This window comes from Triturus cristatus, chromosome 5_2 (assembly GCF_964204655.1).
Source record: "Triturus cristatus chromosome 5_2, aTriCri1.1, whole genome shotgun sequence".
In the NCBI taxonomy this organism is placed as follows: domain Eukaryota; kingdom Metazoa; phylum Chordata; class Amphibia; order Caudata; family Salamandridae; genus Triturus; species Triturus cristatus.
Genome location: NC_140588.1, coordinates 190,338,659 through 190,357,243, shown reverse-complemented (window position 1 = coordinate 190,357,243; position 18,585 = coordinate 190,338,659). Strand labels below are relative to the sequence as shown.

Below are 18,585 nucleotides of genomic sequence, written 5' to 3'. Positions count from 1 at the left end.
GACATGGTTTAGTGAAACGTCACCCAGATGGAGTCAAGACTGGACTGGAAACCAAAAGAAGGCTTGGCAAAAATGTTCACACCAGCCCTGCTCCCTTTCTCCTCGCTCTGTCATCTCTTTCTTCATCTCTCTCTGTCCACTGTCTCTCTTTCTTTTATGCCGCCAGTGAAGAAGAATGTCACTTTCATACAGAGGTTTGCTCAACAAACAAATCATAACAAGAAAAGGTTCTGGAGAACACACCAAAGAGATACATATATATATTTTACACATTTCAAGGCAGATTATGTATTCTTTGAGTAGGTTATGACAATCATGAAACAAAGTTACCAACGAGAAGCAGTTTGTTAAAGGGATAGTGTTTAACATTGGTTTACAGGCTAAAAGTCTCTGTTAACTTCTGATCTGGGTGAAAATGCTACTGTGAGCTGCAACATTATAATGCAGACACACTGTGGATGGAAGTCATTTAGAAACTGAAATCTGTAGCAATGATTGCTTCCTCACTGCTGACGCACACCGACACTCCCAAACACAACCATGCCCACACCTGAAGACACACAAACAACACAAACAAACATGGGCTGAGTCACACACAACGGGCCCTATTATGATGTTAGCAAAAAGCCTCCGACCACAGGTCGGAGGCTTTTTGACCAACATCTAAGGTTTACAGTCTAACCGCCTTATTGTAATGAAGGTGGTCAGAGTGTAAACAGGTGTTAGAATCCAGGTTCTCTGGTTGGCACAGGTAGGTACTTGTGACAAGCAGGGAACCTTTCCTCTAGTCAGGGTAAGGGGTTACACTCCTAAAATAACCCCTGCTCACCCTCTAGGTAGCTTGGTGCGAGCAGACAAGGCTTATCTCAGAGCGTTATAGGTTAAGCATTTGTGAACACATACAGTAACGAAGTGACAACACTACAGATGGACACCACACAGGTTTTTATATTAAAAATAAGGATTCTTTATATAGAGTTACCACAAGACCATTAAACGACAAAAATACACAATACTGTTACTTTAGATGGTAGAAGTTTGCTTAGTTCTCTTTATTTCTTAAATGCGACACTTTAAGTCAATGTACCTTAGATGCGACACGCAGGGCAACGAAAGTGTTGCAACGATGCTGATGCGATGAAGTTTTTGGTGCAAAGAAATAAAGACGTGAAGATCTTCCAGATGCATTACGCTTCTCCGATGTTGCGAGAAGACTCGACTCGATGCGTCAGCTACAGCGGCGTCACCCCTTTACGCGATGCGACGACAGCGGCCTTGGCAGCGGCACTCTTCTCCGATGTTTGCGAGACGCTTCCGCTCGATGCGATGCTGCAGCGGCGTCACCCCTTTACGCGAATGCGACGACAGCAGCTCCGACGACGGCACGCTTCTCCGTGGATGCGAGGCGCTTTTCTTGTTGTGGTGCAATGCGACAACTACGATGGCTGTGATAGCGACACGCTTCTTCCTCGATGCAAGACTCTTCTCTTGATGCGGTGCAATGCGTCAGCTACGATGGCGACACGCTTCTTCGGCGTTGCGAGACACTTCCGGAATGATGCAAGACGCTTCCGCTCGATGCGATGCTGCAGCGGCGACACCCTTTGCGAGATGCAACGACAACAGCTCAGACGGCGGCACGCTTCTCATTCCTGAGTCGCGCTTCCAGCTCCTTGCGACACACAGTCCCTCAGAAGGCCCAACAACAGCAGCAGGCACTTCCAAAAAGACTCTGGGGAGCTGGGGGGTGAAGTCCACTGGTCCTGGGACTTCGTTCAGGGGGCAAGCTCAGCACAAGCCCTTGGAGATCTTTTAAGCACAAGTTGAAATAAAGTCTTTGTAGTCTTTCTCCTCTCTTTTCAGCAGCAAGGCAACCACTGCAGGCCAATCCCCCAGGTCAGGGACAGTACTCCTCCTTACAGCTTTCCCAGTTCCTTCTCCTCAGGCAGAGGTTCTTCTTGTCAAGCAGGATCTAATTTCTTGGGAGCAGGGTCCCAATACTTATACCCCTAATTCCTTTGTTCTTCTGGGGTAGAGGGGCCTTTGCCCAGTCCAAACCAGTTCTTGAGCACTTTGTTGACATGACTCTGGCTTTCCATTCCGGGTGCAGGGCAGAGACATCAGCCGCTCCACAGGAGGTGGAGCCAGCATTGTGGTGGCAAGCACAGCCCTATTCAGAGTCCAGGTGCACTCCTCCCACCCATCTGGATGTCAATCTTTCCATTCACCACCAGGCTACCTAGCCCTGCCCCTCTGGGTTTCCCCAGCCCTGTCACTCACACAAACCAGACAGGCAGATACACATCATAGCACAGGCGGGCTGAAATGGTTAGGCAAGCAAATACCAACTTTCTAAAAGTGGTATTTGCAAACACACAATTTAAAAATAAACTTTACTAAAAGATGTATTTTATTATTCTGAGTTCAAGCATACTAAACTCGATTTTCTACCATGTTCCCTGGGTCTGTTAGGATCATAGGATGTAATAATTCTAACAGCCCATTCTGGCCTATGGAAAACAGGTAGCCTTACAATAGTGAAAAACGAAAATGGATGTAATTGTCTATTAGGACATGCCACACACATCAGGGCTTGTCCTACCTTATGCTTACAATGCACCCAGCCCTTGGGCCTACCATAGGGGTGACTAATATGAAGTTAAGGGAAGGTTTAGGGACTGGGAAGTGGGTGCACTTACCCAGTCAGCATGACAGTACCAGACTGCAAGCAGGTTCTGCAATGGCAGACCTTAGACACATTTTACTAGGCCGCTTCTGTGGGTGGCACAACCAGTGCTGCAAGCCCACCAGCAGCATTTGTATTTACAAGCCCTGGGCACTCCTGGTGCACTTTACTGGGGTCTGACAGTAAACCGAATAAGCCAATCATGGAATCCAACCAACATATACATTTTGAATAGGGAGCACTTGCACTGTGGCACTGGTTGGCAGTGGCACGGTGCTCTGAGCAGCCAACACCATAAAAACACATGAGGCACAGCGACAAAAAGTGGAAGGGAGACTCACGCCAAGGTGCCAGGTCTAACACGTGTCCCCTCCAGCTGAAAAGTGGGGAGAACTACCCTACCCCAGGGAGTTCCTCATCACTAATGCGGAAAAATCTGGACAGACCGTCAGCATTGGCATGATCTGTACCAGGGCGATGTTTCACCGTGAAATCCATACCCTGTAGGGAAATGGACCACCTCAACAGCTTTGGATTCTCACCCCTCATATGCATCAACCATCTGAGGGGCCTGTGGTCTGTCTGAACCCGGAAGTGAGACCCAAACGGTAGGGTCTTAGCTTCTTCAGCGCCCAGACCACAGCAAATGCCTCACGCTCAATAGCACTCCATCTCTGTTCCCGTGGTAGTAACCTCCTGCTAATAAAGGCTACAGGTTGATCTAGGCCCTCTTCATTGATCTGTGAAAGAACAGCTCCCACACCATGCTCTGAAGCGTCTGTCTGAACGATAAACTCTTTGGAGAAGTTGGGAGCCAAAAGCACGGGTGCCGTGCACATAGCAGCTTTCAGGGCCTCAAAAGACTTCTGACAGGTGTCGGTCCAAATCTCCTTCCTGGGCTGCTTCCTTGAAGTCAGCGCTGTCAAGGGGGCAACATTGTTGCCATACCCCTTGACAAACCTCCTGTAGTACCCGGTGAGACCTAGGAAGGCTCTCACCTCTGTCTGGGTTTTGGGCGACTCCCAATTCAGGATGGTTTCTATCTTGGGTTGAAGGGGTGCCACCTGGCCACTCCCAACTTGGTGCCCCAAGTACACCACTGAACCCTGCCCGATCTGGCACTTACTCGCCTTGATCGTGAGGCCTGCCCTCCGCAGCGCCATCAACACTTCTCAGAGGTGGCGCAGGTGTTCTTCCCACATGGAGCTGAACACTGCGATGTCATCCAGGTAGGCTGCACTGAACGAATCCAGCCCAACCAACACCTGGTTGACCAACCTCTGGAAGGTGGCAGGGGCATTCTTCATCCCAAAGGGCATAACCCAGAACTGGTAATGCCCATCAGGGGTGGAAAATGCTGACCTCTCTTTGGCCCCATCGGTCAAGGCGATCTGCCAATACCCAGACGTTAAATCAAACGTGCTGAGGTAGTTGGCAGCCCCTAGCCGATCTATGAGCTCATCAGCTCTGGGGATGGGGTGTGCGTCAGTCCTGGTGACCGAATTGAGTCCTCTGTAGTCCACACAGAACCAGAGTTCGGGTGTGGCTCCCGGCGCTGCAGCCTTTGGGACCAAGACCACTGGGCTGGCCCAAGTACTGCTTGAGGACTCAATTACCCCAAGGGCAAACATCTTGGAGACCTCCTCCTTGATGCAGGCCCTTACCCTGTCAGTCACCCTGTAGGCCTTGTGCCGCACAGGTGTACTATCCCCAGTGTCCACATCATGGACACACCAATCAGTGACACCGGGAATCAGGGAAAACAGGTCAGAGAATTGTCCCAGGAACTGGCGACAATCGTTCTGTTGCTCAGGGGTCAGGGTGGAAGAGAGGATGACACCATCCACTGACCCATCTTGCTCCTTGGCTGACAGGAGGTCAGGAAGAGGCTCGGTCTCCTCCTCCATCCCAGCATCTGTCGCTAAGAGCATGCCCACTTGGGACCTCTCCAAGTGGGGCTTGAGGCGGTTGATATGAAGGACCCTCAAGGGGTTCCTTGGAGACCGCAAGTTCACCAAATAGGTGACAGAGCTCTTGCGCTCCACAACCTCAAAGGGACCGGTCCACTTATCCTGGAGCACACAGGGCTCCACTGGGGTAAAGACCCATACCTTCTGTCCAGGCTGAAGCTCTACCAGAGTGGCATTCTGGTCGTACCACCGCTTCATCTCCTCCTGGCTGGCTTCCAGGTTTGCCTCAGCAAGTTCCCTGAAACGCCTAGTCTGGTTTCTGAAGGCCAGCATATAGCTATATACATTCTGGGGAGGTTTCCTGGGAGATTGCTCCCAGCCTTCCTTGACCAGACTTAGAGGTCCTCTCACTGGGTGTCCGTACAGAAGCTCAAAGGGACTGGACCCTAGAGACTTCTGTGGCACCTCTCTGTAAGCAAAGAGAAGGCATGGTAAGAGGACGTCCCACTTACGCCTCATGGGTTCCTCAAGACCCATTATCATGCCCTTTAGTGTTCGGTTGAATCTCTCAACCAACCCGTTTCCTTGGGGGTGGTAAGGTGTGGTGAACTTGTAGGTTACACCACACTCTTGCCAAAGGGATTTCATATATTTAGATACCCAGGCCCTCAGCGCCTTGTAGAACTCTGGCTTGTTTTTACATCCAGTTGTAGAAACATTAAATTTCTTGCAGAAGAATTTCAGCTGCTTGGCAGAGTAGCTATCCAATTTCTCTTCTTCCCATTCAAATTAAGTATTAACAGAGACTATGGATGCTGCTTTCTCCACCATGGTTAAGCTTGGCAGTGCTCAAAAATAGACAGTCCCAAAAAGAAATCTACCAACAAGTATTGGTTGCGTTTAAGGTCTGCACTCACTAAGTAGTGTTCACCAATTACTGTACATGAGTCACAAATGCAAGTCCAGAATCCTCACCGCTGACCACCAATGTTAGAATCCGGGTTCTCTGGTTGGCACAGGTAGGTACTTGTGACAAGCAGGGAACCTTTCCCCTAGTCAGGGTAAGGGGTTACACTCCTAAAATAACCCCTGCTCACCCTCTAGGTAGCTTGGCGCGAGCAGACAAGGCTTATCTCAGAGCGTTATAGGTTAAGCATTTGTGAACACATACAGTAACCAAGTGACAACACTACAGATGGACACCACACAGGTTTTTATATTAAAAATAAGGATTCTTTATATAGAGTTACCACAAGATCATTAAACGACAAAAATACACAATACTGTTACTTTAGATGGTAGAAGTTTGCTTAGTTCTCTATAGTTCTTAAATGCGACACTTTAAGTCAATGTACCTTAGATGCGACACGCAGGGCAACGAAAGTGTTGCAACGATGCTGATGCGATGAAGTTTTTGGTGCAAAGAAATAAAGACGTGAAGATCTTCCAGATGCGTTACGCTTCTCCGATGTTGCGAGAAGACTCGACTCGATGCGTCAGCTACAGCGGCGTCACCCCTTTACGCGATGCGACGACAGCGGCCTTGGCAGCGGCACTCTTCACCGACGTTTGCGAAACGCTTCCGTTCGATGCGATGCTGCAGCGGCGTCAAGACCCATACCTTCTGTCCAGGCTGAAGCTCTACCAGAGTGGCATTCTGGTCGTACCACCGCTTCATCTCCTCCTGGCTGGCTTCCAGGTTTGCCTCAGCAAGTTCCCTGAAACGCCTAGTCTGGTTTCTGAAGGCCAGCATATAGCTATATACATTCTGGGGAGGTTTCCTGGGAGATTGCTCCCAGCCTTCCTTGACCAGACTTAGAGGTCCTCTCACTGGGTGTCCGTACAGAAGCTCAAAGGGACTGGACCCTAGAGACTTCTGTGGCACCTCTCTGTAAGCAAAGAGAAGGCATGGTAAGAGGACGTCCCACTTACGCCTCATGGGTTCCTCAAGACCCATTATCATGCCCTTTAGGGTTCGGTTGAATCTCTCAACCAACCCGTTTCCTTGGGGGTGGTAAGGTGTGGTGAACTTGTAGGTTACACCACACTCTTGCCAAAGGGATTTCATATATTTAGATATGAAATTGGTATCTCGGTCAGACACCACCTCTAGAGGGAATCCCACTCGGGAGAAAATTCCCATCAGCACACGTCCCACCACGGGGGCCGTCACTGTCCTCAGAGGGATGGCTTCCGGGTACTGGGTGGCATGGTCCACCAGGACCAGGATGAACCTATTGCCCATCGCTGTCCTGGGGTCCTGTGGCCCTACAATGTCAATCCCCACTCGCTGGAATGGGGTACCCACCACAGGGAATGGCTGGAGTGGAGCCTTCTGCTTCCTTCCACTCTTCCCACTTGCCTTGCAAGTCTGGCATGTCCTGCAGTGAGTGTCTGAACTACTGCGAATTTGGGGCCAAAAGAAGTGGGTGACAAGCCTTTCAAAGGTCTTGTCCTGCCCTAAATGTCCTGCCAATGGCACATCGTGAGCCAGCCCCAGTAGGAAGGCTCTGAAGCGCTGGGGTACCACCAGCACACGGGCTGACCCAGGCTCAGCAACCTTAGGCTCAGAATACAGGAGGTCGTTCTCCCAGTAAATGAAATGTGACCCAGACTGATCACCTGCGGCCTGGTCTGCAGTCTGCTGCCGCATACCCACGAGAGAAGGGCACTCTTTCTGCTCCCTGCAGAATTCCTCCCTGGAGGGTCCTCCTTCTTGCTGCCAATGGGTCAGCTCAGGCAGGTCCCCCAGTTCAGCTATCTGTTTCCCTGTAGGTTCCAGGGCATCCCCCTCAAGGTCTGCTTCCTCCTGGACCGTGGAAACTTCAGGGGCCGGTTACCCATGCCCCCTGCCTCTTCTCCCTAAGGCCGGTTCCTGGGCCTCCCTCTCAGGATCCAGGTCCTCTTGAGCACCTCTACTCACTGTCATGGACCGTGTGGCGACACACGCCCAATCTGGCATACCCAACATCTCCAGGTGAGCACTCCGCTCCACCTTAGCCCAAGGTGAGCTCTCCAGATCGTTCCCTAACAGACAGTCTACAGGCATGGCAGGCCTCACAGCTACCTGAAGAGTACCAGAGACCCCCCCCCACTCAAAGGGAACCTGAGCCACCGGGCAGTGACTCTCGGTTTTGTCGGCGCCAACAACCGGATAGAATGCTCCTGGGACAACCTGCTCCTGAGACACTAGGTGGCGCTTGACAGCCGTAACACTGGCTCCTGTGTCTCTGAGAGCTTCAACCCTATGGCCATTTATGGTCACCCACTGCCTGTATTTTTTAGTGTTCTCAGGCAGCTGGGTTTTGGGGACCACTTCCCGGTCTTCTAATGAGACCAGGGACATTTCTACTGAACCCCACCCACCTTGGACACCCATCTCTCCACCCAGGGCTGCACTAGCCGTCTGCCGGGGGGTTGCACCAGGGGGTGCTGGTTTACCAAACTGGCGACACTTGGGATCATTGGCAAAATGACCCAGCTCACCACATCTGTAACAGGTTGGGGGCCCTCTTTGAACAGGGGTACCTGTCGGGGCCCCAGTTGGTTTCTGGGGTGGGGGAGGCTGAGAACCTTTCCCTTTGTTCCCCTGGGGATTACTTTGGGGCCTCCTCTGGAACTCCCTCTGTTTACCCTTGTCCCCCCTGCTTTTCTGCTGGGGACCCTGCCCACCTTTGGCGGAGTCTCCCACGGGACCCTTGTGGACCTTGGTACTGACCCAGCGGTCCGCCTCCTCAGCAAGCTTCCTAGGGTTAGTCAGCCTACTATCAATCAGGTGCTGGCGTAGCTCAGGAAAACAATTACTGGACAAGTGCTCCCATGCCATTAAATCAAGAGCCCTTGAAAATTATCAACCTTGCTACCCTTCACCCAAACACCCAGTGCTCTGCAAAAAAAGTCACATACTCCACATACGTACTATTGGGAATCTTAGTGCGACCCCTGAACCTCTGTCTATACATTTCAGGGGTTAACCCATACCTAGCCATTAAAGCTTCCTTCATATGGGGGTAAGAGTTATACACTTCTGAGGGCAAATCTAGCAGTGTGTCCCGCCCTTCACTCGAAAACCGCCCCCACAACCCCGCTCCCCATTCCTTCTCAGGGACCCGGTGGGAGGACATGGCTACTTCGTAGGCTTTGAACCACTGCCCTATGTCATCATTTTTTAAAAATTATTTCACTACATCTTTGGGTATGTACACTCTGGACTCTACCTGCACTGGGGGTGTGCTGCCACTAGAGGGAGTGCTTCCCAAGCCCTGGGCTTTCAACTCCAGTTCCCTCATTTTCATTTCATGCTCCATTTGGCTTTTTTTCTCCTCCATTTCCAGCCTTTTTTGTTCCATTGCCAGTTGTCCATTTAGTTTGGCCATCTCTATTTCATGAGCTCTGGTTTCCTTCCTGTCTGCCAACTGCTCTGAAGATAAACTTTTACTAGAAACACTGCTACCTGCAGGGGAAGGGGTTCTCCTTCCTCTTGGACCCACTGGCCCATCCAGCTGCTCATCTGCATTCTCATCATCAGTGGCATTCCTTGCTTCTACCCAGGCCCTCAGCGCCTTGTAGAACTCTGGCTTGTTTTTACATCCAGTTGTAGAAACATTAAATTTCTTGCAGAAGAATTTCAGCTGCTTGGCAGTGTAGCTATCCAATTTCTCTTCTTCCCATTCAAATTAAGTATTAACAGAGACTATGGATGCTGCTTTCTCCACCATGGTTAAGCTTGGCAGTGCTCAAAAATAGGCAGTCCCAAAAAGAAATCTACCAACAAGTATTGGTTGCGTTTAAGGTCTGCACTCACTAAGTAGTGTTCACCAATTACTGTACATGAGTCACAAATGCAAGTCCAGAATCCTCACCGCTGACCACCAATGTTAGAATCCGGGTTCTCTGGTTGGCACAGGTAGGTACTTGTGACAAGCAGGGAACCTTTCCCCTAGTCAGGGTAAGGGGTTACACTCCTAAAATAACCCCTGCTCACCCTCTAGGTAGCTTGGCGAGAGCAGACAAGGCTTATCTCAGAGCGTTATAGGTTAAGCATTTGTGAACACATACAGTAACCAAGTGACAACACTACAGATGGACACCACACAGGTTTTTATATTAAAAATAAGGATTCTTTATATAGAGTTACCACAAGACCATTAAACGACAAAAATACACAATACTGTTACTTTAGATGGTAGAAGTTTGCTTAGTTCTCTATAGTTCTTAAATGCGACACTTTAAGTCAATGTACCTTAGATGCGACACGCAGGGCAACGAAAGTGTTGCAACGATGCTGATGCGATGAAGTTTTTGGTGCAAAGAAATAAAGACGTGAAGATCTTCCAGATGCGTTACGCTTCTCCGATGTTGCGAGAAGACTCGACTCGATGCGTCAGCTACAGCGGCGTCACCCCTTTACGCGATGCGACGACAGCGGCCTTGGCAGCGGCACTCTTCACCGACGTTTGCGAGACGCTTCCGCTCGATGCGATGCTGCAGCGGCGTCACCCCTTTATGCGATGCGACGACAGCAGCTCCGACGGCGGCACGCTTCTCCGTGGATGCGAGGCGCTTTTCTTGATGCGGTGCAATGCGACAACTACGATGGCTGCGATGGTGACACGCTTCTTCCTCGATGCGAGACTCTTCTCTTGATGCGGTGCAATGCGTCAGCTACGATGGCTGCGATGGCGACACGTTTCTTCGGCGTTGCGAGACACTTCCGGAATGATGCGAGACGCTTCCGCTCGATGCGATGCTGCAGCGGCGACACCCTTTGCGAGATGCGACGACAACAGCTCCGACGGCGGCACGCTTCTCCTTCCTGAGGCGCGCTTCCAGCTCCTTGCGACACGCAGTTCCTCAGAAGGCCCAACAACAGCAGCAGGCACTTCCAAAAAGACTCTGGGGAGCTGGGGGGTGAAGTCCACTGGTCCTGGGACTTCGTTCAGGGGGCAAGCTCAGCACAAGCCCTTGGAGATCTTTTAAGCACAAGTTGAAATAAAGTCTTTGTAGTCTTTCTCCTCTCCTTTCAGCAGCAAGGCAACCACTGCAGGCCAATCCCCCAGGTCAGGGACAGTACTCCTCCTTACAGCTTTCCCAGTTCCTTCTCCTCAGGCAGAGGTTCTTCTTGTCAAGCAGGATCTAATTTCTCGGGAGCAGGGTCCCAATACTTATACCCCTAATTCCTTTGTACCTCTGGGGTAGAGGGACCTTTGCCCAGTCCAAAGCAGTTCTTGAGCACTTTGTTGACATGACTCTGCCTTTCTATTCAGGGTGCAGGGCAGAGACATCAGCCGTTCAACAGGAGGTGGAGCCAGCATTGTGTTGGCAGAGCACAGCCCTATTCAGAGTCCAGGTGCACTCCTCCCACCCATCTGGATGTCAATTTCTCCATTCACCACCAGGCTACCTAGCCCTGCCCCTCTGGGCTTCCCCAGCCCTGTCACTCACACAAACCAGACAGGCAGATACACATCATAGCAGAGGCGGGCTGAAATGGTTAGGTAAGCAAATACCAACTTTCTAAAAGTGGTATTTGCAAACACAGAATATTAAAATAAACTTTACTAAAAGATGTATTTTATTATTCTGAGTTCAGGCATACTAAACTCGATTTTCTACCATGTTCCCTGGGTCTGTTAGGATCATAGGATGTAACAATTCTAACAGCCCATTCTGGCCTATGGAGAACAGGTGGCCTTACAATAGTGAAAAACGAAAATGGCTGTAATTCACTATTAGGACATGCCACACACATCAGGGCTTGTCCTACCTTATGCTTACAATGCACCCTGCCCTTGGGCCTACCATAGGGGTGACTAATATGAAGTTAAGGGAAGGTTTAGGGACTGGGAAGTGGGTGCACTTACCCAGTCAGCATGACAGTACCAGACTGCACGCAGGTTCTGCAATGGCAGACCTTAGACACATTTTACTAGGCGGCTTCTGTGGGTGGCACAACCAGTGCTGCAAGCCCACCAGCAGCATTTGTATTTACAAGCCCTGGTCACTCCTGGTGCACTTTACTGGGGTATGACAGTAAACCAAATAAGCCAATCATGGAATCCAACCAACATATACCTTTTGAATAGGGAGCACTTGCACTGTGGCACTGGTTGGCAGTGTCACAGTGCTCTGAGCAGCCAACACCATTAAAACGCATGAGGCACAGCGACAAAAAGTGGAAGGGAGACTCACGCCAAGGTGCCAGGTCTAACAACAGGCCATTCTGACCGACTGGCTTCAGACGGGCTCAAGGAGTCCATTGGCCAGTCGGAACTGCAACTTAATCCCTTAAGGACGGCGTTTTCGCTGTTGGGATTACGATGTCGGTTTCAGCCTGCCTATCCATGCCGGCTTTTCCGACATGCAAAAGCTGTCAGAAAGTGACTTTGGGGCCCCTAGCATGGCTCCCTTGCCTCTGAGTGCCTATGGATGTGGGCCTGAGGGGCACCCTGAGTGCCTCCCTGTACATCCCAGCACCACGTGGCAGGCACCGTGAGGTGCTTGCCACAGGGGTCAGGGATTTACACCAACTCCCATTTCTCTATGGGAGCTTGTGCTGCAGCTGGTTTCCAACCACAGCACAAATTCCCGTAAAGAAATGGGAGTCTGCGACCGCACCATGTGCAGTCGCATTGTAATAATACAATCAGGAGTGGTCCCGATTCTGCGACGATGTCGGTTGGAGGCAAATCCGACCGACATCGTAATGATCCCCAAAGTTGTAAATGCCTGAAAGGTAGACTTACATCTGCATTTTGCACTGCTGATGTCTACAACGTTTGTACTGTCACAAAGCTCTACAGTATTCTCCATGCACAGACCATTCCAATGTTTTTTTATTTAATTGGACACTTTACAGTTTACATTGTGGTATAGAAATTAAAGAGACTCTCCCCCTCCACTATCCCCTTTCCCTCATATTCCCTCCACTCTTTAAAATTGAGTTTTGGGAGCACTTTCCCACACTTGTTACACCAATTACACGTTTTATTTAGGTGTAAATTGAGAAGTGTAGTAAATGGGTGGTTCTCAATGCATGAATTGTTCACTCACATGGCATTTTGATTGGAAAATCTATTTCCTCAAGATCAGTAGCACTTAACAACACCAAGCACATCTTCACATGTGGATTATCTGCACTAATATAGACAATATCCACTCAGGACCAGGCATTTCAGAGCGAAAGTCTACTGTTTGTTGATATAAATCACATTTAGGTTAGGGCCTACAGACGTTCAGACACACACTCACATATGCTTTGGTGTGGCACTCAAAGTAATTATCGTAGAATAACAGGTGCAGTGATAAAACGTTTTGGAAGCCATTTCTGCAGTTTCCTAACTTCTTCAACCCAGCAGGTTCCAGGCGGTTATTTAAATTAATATTTTAAAAATTAACATGAAGGGCACTACCAACACATTAAGTTCCTGAGGGGACAATTGGTTTTCTGGAATTACACATTTATTGCAGTCATTGTTTCAACCAATGCATATGTTCCATTGAAAGTAACATGCATTTTATAGTAAACAAGATAAAACTGTGCAAGTAGTTATTTCTGATTATTTGTGGTGTTTGTACCACACTAACCTCAATGTGCAAGCATGACATTAGTTATGCATATAATAAACCTATGCCTGCGACAATTCTGCATCTTTAAGTATGGAAAATGTTATTCGCCATTTAATTCCACATTTTGTGGTAATACTATGGCTACCAGTTTTGGTGGCACATTTACCAAAATTGTGGTATCATTGTGAGTGGCCTGACAAACGCTAACAAAGATGTTGGTCAAAGGTGGACCAATAGCCCAGCAATCTTTTCCATCTGAGCAACTGAGCCAAGCCCATCCTTGTATATCCCTCAACGATCATGTAGCGAAATAAATCGCAAGTTCAATTTTTACTATAATATAACACCTTTCATGCTGTTGACAATTGCATACAGTCAGAGGATTTACATTTTCATGAGTTTTGTTTTTCTTTCTCACAGATGTCATCAATTTTCTGTCTGGCTTTTTTAATGCTTCTGGCGAAAGCATCGCAAGTTGACCAGGCTTTTTCGTACATCGATGCCCATCAAGACACATATGTGCAGGTAAGGCTTCTGTCGCTGTTCAGTTATGATTCGTTAAAGGGAACTGCATCAGAAATGCCTATCTCCCTCACCTGAGAAACCACATCAAGGCTTCATACAGGTGTGTGGTAGTCACCTTTCATGAAGGAACCTCGTAGAATATTTTTCTGGTGTTAGTGACTAATGTGGCTCATATGATTTAGGGTGAACCTATGTGCAGAAACTGTGGATCAGTATCTAAGAAATATTTAAATCCACCCTACTATTTATCAACTTCTTTGTAATTGAAAATGTAGTATTTCATATACTGCTTTTTATATTCCAGTAAGAGTTTTTTCCAAGGAATACTTTGTACAGGTACATGGATTCGTGGCAGGCAATTAGAGAACTGATGTAACCCTTTAAAACAATTTATGAAGTGATATTTCTACATTTTTATATATCTGAACAATTCAATATTAACAATTTAGATTGTATCACTGTGTTATGAAACCTCCATTTTTCAGAACTCAACATCTATGATTACATCCTCATGGAGATTCTTCTTTAACACACCTATAAACAAATTCATTAGTCATTGGCAAGGGCTGCAACACTTTCCAAACAATCAGATGATGACATCTTATTAAGCAAAAATGCCATTTCCGCCCTATGTTCACTTTAAGGCAGCCTTCTTCAGGACAATTATTGTGATTGATGAAAAAAAAGAAAAATACACAAACTTATATCATGAGTGGAGACTATATATCCTAAACCCTTCAAAGTATATCAACTGAGTAGTAAAAGGATTCAACCTCTATAGGGATGGAGCTAAAAGTATCCTTTGTGCAAACTGTTGGTCGTGCAGCCACAATTCAGTTTACAGTTGTACTTTTATTTCCTTCCAAGCTTTGCAATAATTACATAGCTTGAGAAGTCTCTTGGAACTAGTGTTTTGTGATCATTGCTGCTCATGAGAAAAACCTAAGTCTTCGCCTTTGTCAAGCTGTTGCCTGTCATTTTGTTTCATATATCCCACTGCTTAATACCTCACGAGGTGAAGTGCACATCCAACGCCGAAGGAAGACTGATTTGAAAATACATCATACAAGGGTATGGTAGCACTCCAATCCAAAATTTGTAAGCTCTGGTGAGGTTCTAAATGTACTTTGAAAATGTTTTGCTGTGGACACTGGACTGGACCTGGATTTGAAGAAGATTGTGGTTAGGGTGTGATCCCAAAGACCACCCAGCCTCCCTGACCCCAATCTGTTTGTTTTTATTGTGTGCTTGCACAATCTCACACCTGCTTCAGCAAGAGGGATAGAAGAGTGGAGAAAGCCACCTTGCTTACCGACTTGGGTTGCATTTCTTTGGAGCACAATGGTGTTGGTATGCTGCAGGTGGCAATGAATACATGAGTGTTCAACCTTCTGCAAAATGTGAGCAGGCCTCTTTGAAACTGAGATGGAGCATGGTGGACTTTCAGAGGGCGGAGTCCTGTGTGTGGGTGACTCCCCCTTTGAGCCACTTGCATCCACCTGTTTACATGGCTAGCCAGTTCAGAGATTACATCCTTATGAATCTGCTCAACTTGTGTGAGCAGATGTCCTTATGGGGGCTATCAGAGATTTTCCATTCAGTTTCCTATTTACTCTGCACAGAGGCCATCAAAAAGATGAGGAGATATCTAGCTTAAGGTCCATAAATGTCATTCAGATCCAAACTGAACTGCATTTAAACTGATTTTCAAATCTTAGCATGGCTTATATAATTTAACCAATTTTTTCTAGTAATGCTGACCATTACAAAACAAAACGATTTCTCCCACACACAAACTTCTTGGTGAAGTTGAAACACCAATGTTATACAAGAAGGGTTGGAATAAAGAAAACAGGATGCATGTGCTTTATTATTTGACAAGAATTTCATGTTCTGCGTACAGTCAGCCTACTAGCTACTAAGCCTGAGTGGATTTATAAACTTGGGCCCAGATGTACGACCTTCACAATTTGCAAGTTGCAAATTGTGTCGCTTTGCGACTTTCAATTTGCAACTCGCAAAATGTAAGTTACAACAGGGTCTCAGACACTGTTAGCGATTCCTAAGTGGGTCGCAAATTGCATGCCTCATTCATATTCTTGAGTCAGGTGCAATTTGTGACCCCATTAGGTATGGCTAGCACTCCCAGGGATGGTGGCCTGCTGAGGTCAGCAGACCGCCATGTCTGTGACTGCTTTTTAAATAAAGCAGTTTTTTTTAAAAATGCAGCCTGTTTTCCTCAAAGAAAAACTGGATGCAATTAAAAAAGAAAAATGAAACGTTTCTGTTTAATTTTTTAAGAGTAGGCAGTGGTCCGTTGGCAGACCACTGCCTTCTCTTAAAAAATATTTTCGTACACACTCACAAAGGGGAAAGGGTGCCCTGGGGACCCCTTCCCATTGGCAAGTGGCTTACCACCTACTTGAGATAGGACCAATTTTGCGGTTGCTAACGGGCCAATTTCCTGTTGTGACCCCAAAATATGGTCGTACATCTGGCCCTTAAATACACCCCAGTAAGAAAAAAAGGCAATGTGTAAAAATGAAAGCGATTACTTTTTTCAGTGTAACCAAGCTGTAAGAGATTGGAAGTCCATTTTCTAGAATTTCCGTACAATAGAAATGTTTTGGTTATTAATCTATTCTAAATTAAAGGAAATCGTAGGCAATTCCTTGAGATTGGATCATCATGTCTCTCTGCTTGGGAGTGAAGAATGTATTGTTTTTAGGTCTCTGATAGTCAGACCATTAATTGATCAGCATCAGCTGTCTATGGAGAGCTCCAGATATAGTGATTGGTCAGTTAAAATACGAACTATCACATCCTAGGAAAAAACATATAATCTATGTAAAGGCTGTGAATGGAAATAGAAGGAAATACTGGGGCTACTTGAAGAACAGATTGAAACTTTGGAAAAAGTGGATATAAATCCTGAAAGGCTGTAGGAGGAATTCAGAAAGATGAATATGTCCAATTTATTCACATGTTAATGCTTGGTAAGCTATTGTCTGTTTAGAAACACCCTTGTTCTGCTCCTGAATTTTAGATGCTTGATTTCGTATTTTTGTAGATGTGATTACTTCTTTAGTACCACAATTTAAAAAAAAATAATAATAATGTAACTATTCTTGGTCCAGTTCAATCTGATGTTTGGCCATCATACAGAGTACAATCTGTTCTAGTTTTGTTCTCTAATGACACTAGTCTGTTGCTAGATGAAGGAACCAGTGCCATCTTAGGCCTGGTGGACCTTTCGGGGGCCTTTGACAAGGTCTCTCCCTCCATACTGATCAACCATTTGTTTGCGATTGGAGTGAGAGACCTAACTCTGGACTGGTTAGCTCCCTTCTTGTTTGATGCCTTCCAAGCTGTTTCACTTACTTTTAGAACTAATTTAATGGAATTTGTTTGTTTTGTTCTTCTAGGGTCTGCATTGAGTTCTACTCTTTTTAACATGTTTGTGGCCCTTTTGGCAATACAGATATATTTCTTCTGCATTTACCTTTTTTGCTGATGACCATCAACTGATCATCCATGTAAATGGTCAACACATCTTTACTCAAAATCAATTCAGTGAATGCATGTCCCCATTGCTTCTTTGATGGAGATAATTCTTTGGGGCATATATACAAGGGGATATTGCCACCAGAACGTCACTTCTAGCAACGTTCTGGTGGCGATATGCCCTCCAACATATTTACAAAGCGGTATTAAGCCACTTTTTGTGGCTTAACACCTCCTTGTAAATAAGGGCCCTTAACACGCATCACATAGCGTGAAAGGGGCGTGCAATGGGTGTTGCTCTGGGCGCCCCAATGCAGCACCCATTGCTTTTAGTGCTGCCCCAGATTTTCAAGCAGGTGTACATTTGAGGCAGTGCCAAAAATTAACGGCCCATGATTGCTCTTCCTACCTGCCTTCTGTTCTCAGTAGTGTTTCCTGAGGGCCCACCTAGAGAAGATTCAGTTCATATTCTGAGGTTTGCCACATTCAACATAGACAACATATATTTGTCCTTCTCTCTGCCTTTGTCCTTGTTTCTTACAACTTCGAGAGCAAAAACATAATTATAGATAAAAACATTGTTGGAACAGAAACCATTGCATGAACAAAAAACTGTCAATAATGTGATCTTGTGCCTTATCAAATCAGGTAATATTACCTGGATGGTATATTAGGAATATAGAACCACATGTATCAGGCATTTTCGCGTTCGCTAAATGGGCGAATTCTCAGAATTGACCCGTTGCAGAATGCAAAAAATGCTTTTCACATTTTTCAAACCTTATTTTATGATTCGGTAATCTGTCAATGAATAACAAAATGGGTTTGCGATCCGGTATTTGGATGGGATGTACTTAGGGCGTTGTTTTCAAATACTGAAGCGCTGCGGTATGCATGAATGTTTTGTGACCGTGAATGCGGTCGAAAAACATTTGCATTTACCACCTACTTCAAGTTGGGGGAAACCCATTTGCAAATGGGAAGGGGTGCCCAAGGGACCCCTTCACCTTTGTGAATGTATGCAAATATAACATTGCCACAGCGGAGGAGGCCCGAAATTTACTTTTGGCCCCCAATTCTGAACAAGTGTGTTTTAAAATGTATATTTCTTTACACAATCTTTAAATAGATTTTAGATAGGAACTGATGTAAAGAAATAGGCTGTGGTATGCTGAAGATGGTCCTATGTGGACAATATTCACTGCATATTATATTATATAATTAGAACGGTAGGGTCCTCGTATTATATATTTTATGATGTCAGAGAATCTAGCAGTACAATCTGAATTACACCTCCCTAGTTAGTTGGCTTCCCAAAGGATCAAAGGATTAATGGAATTGGTATAGTACTCACGCGCTTGCACTTTTGAAAACATGTATGCTGCTACATAG

General features: G+C 46.7%; 1 protein-coding gene across 2 annotated transcripts in view; it reads left to right on the top strand.

The window, feature by feature from the left end:
• Positions 1-18,585, top strand: part of LOC146822772 (cytosolic non-specific dipeptidase-like) — a 180,455-nt gene that overhangs the window by 46,023 nt on the left and 115,847 nt on the right. For both annotated transcript variants that reach the window (XM_085606960.1, XM_085606961.1), the window contains exon 2: positions 13,585-13,689. In XM_085606960.1, the coding sequence (XP_085463086.1) occupies positions 13,585-13,689 (105 nt within the window). The remainder of the gene's footprint in view (positions 1-13,584; positions 13,690-18,585) is intronic.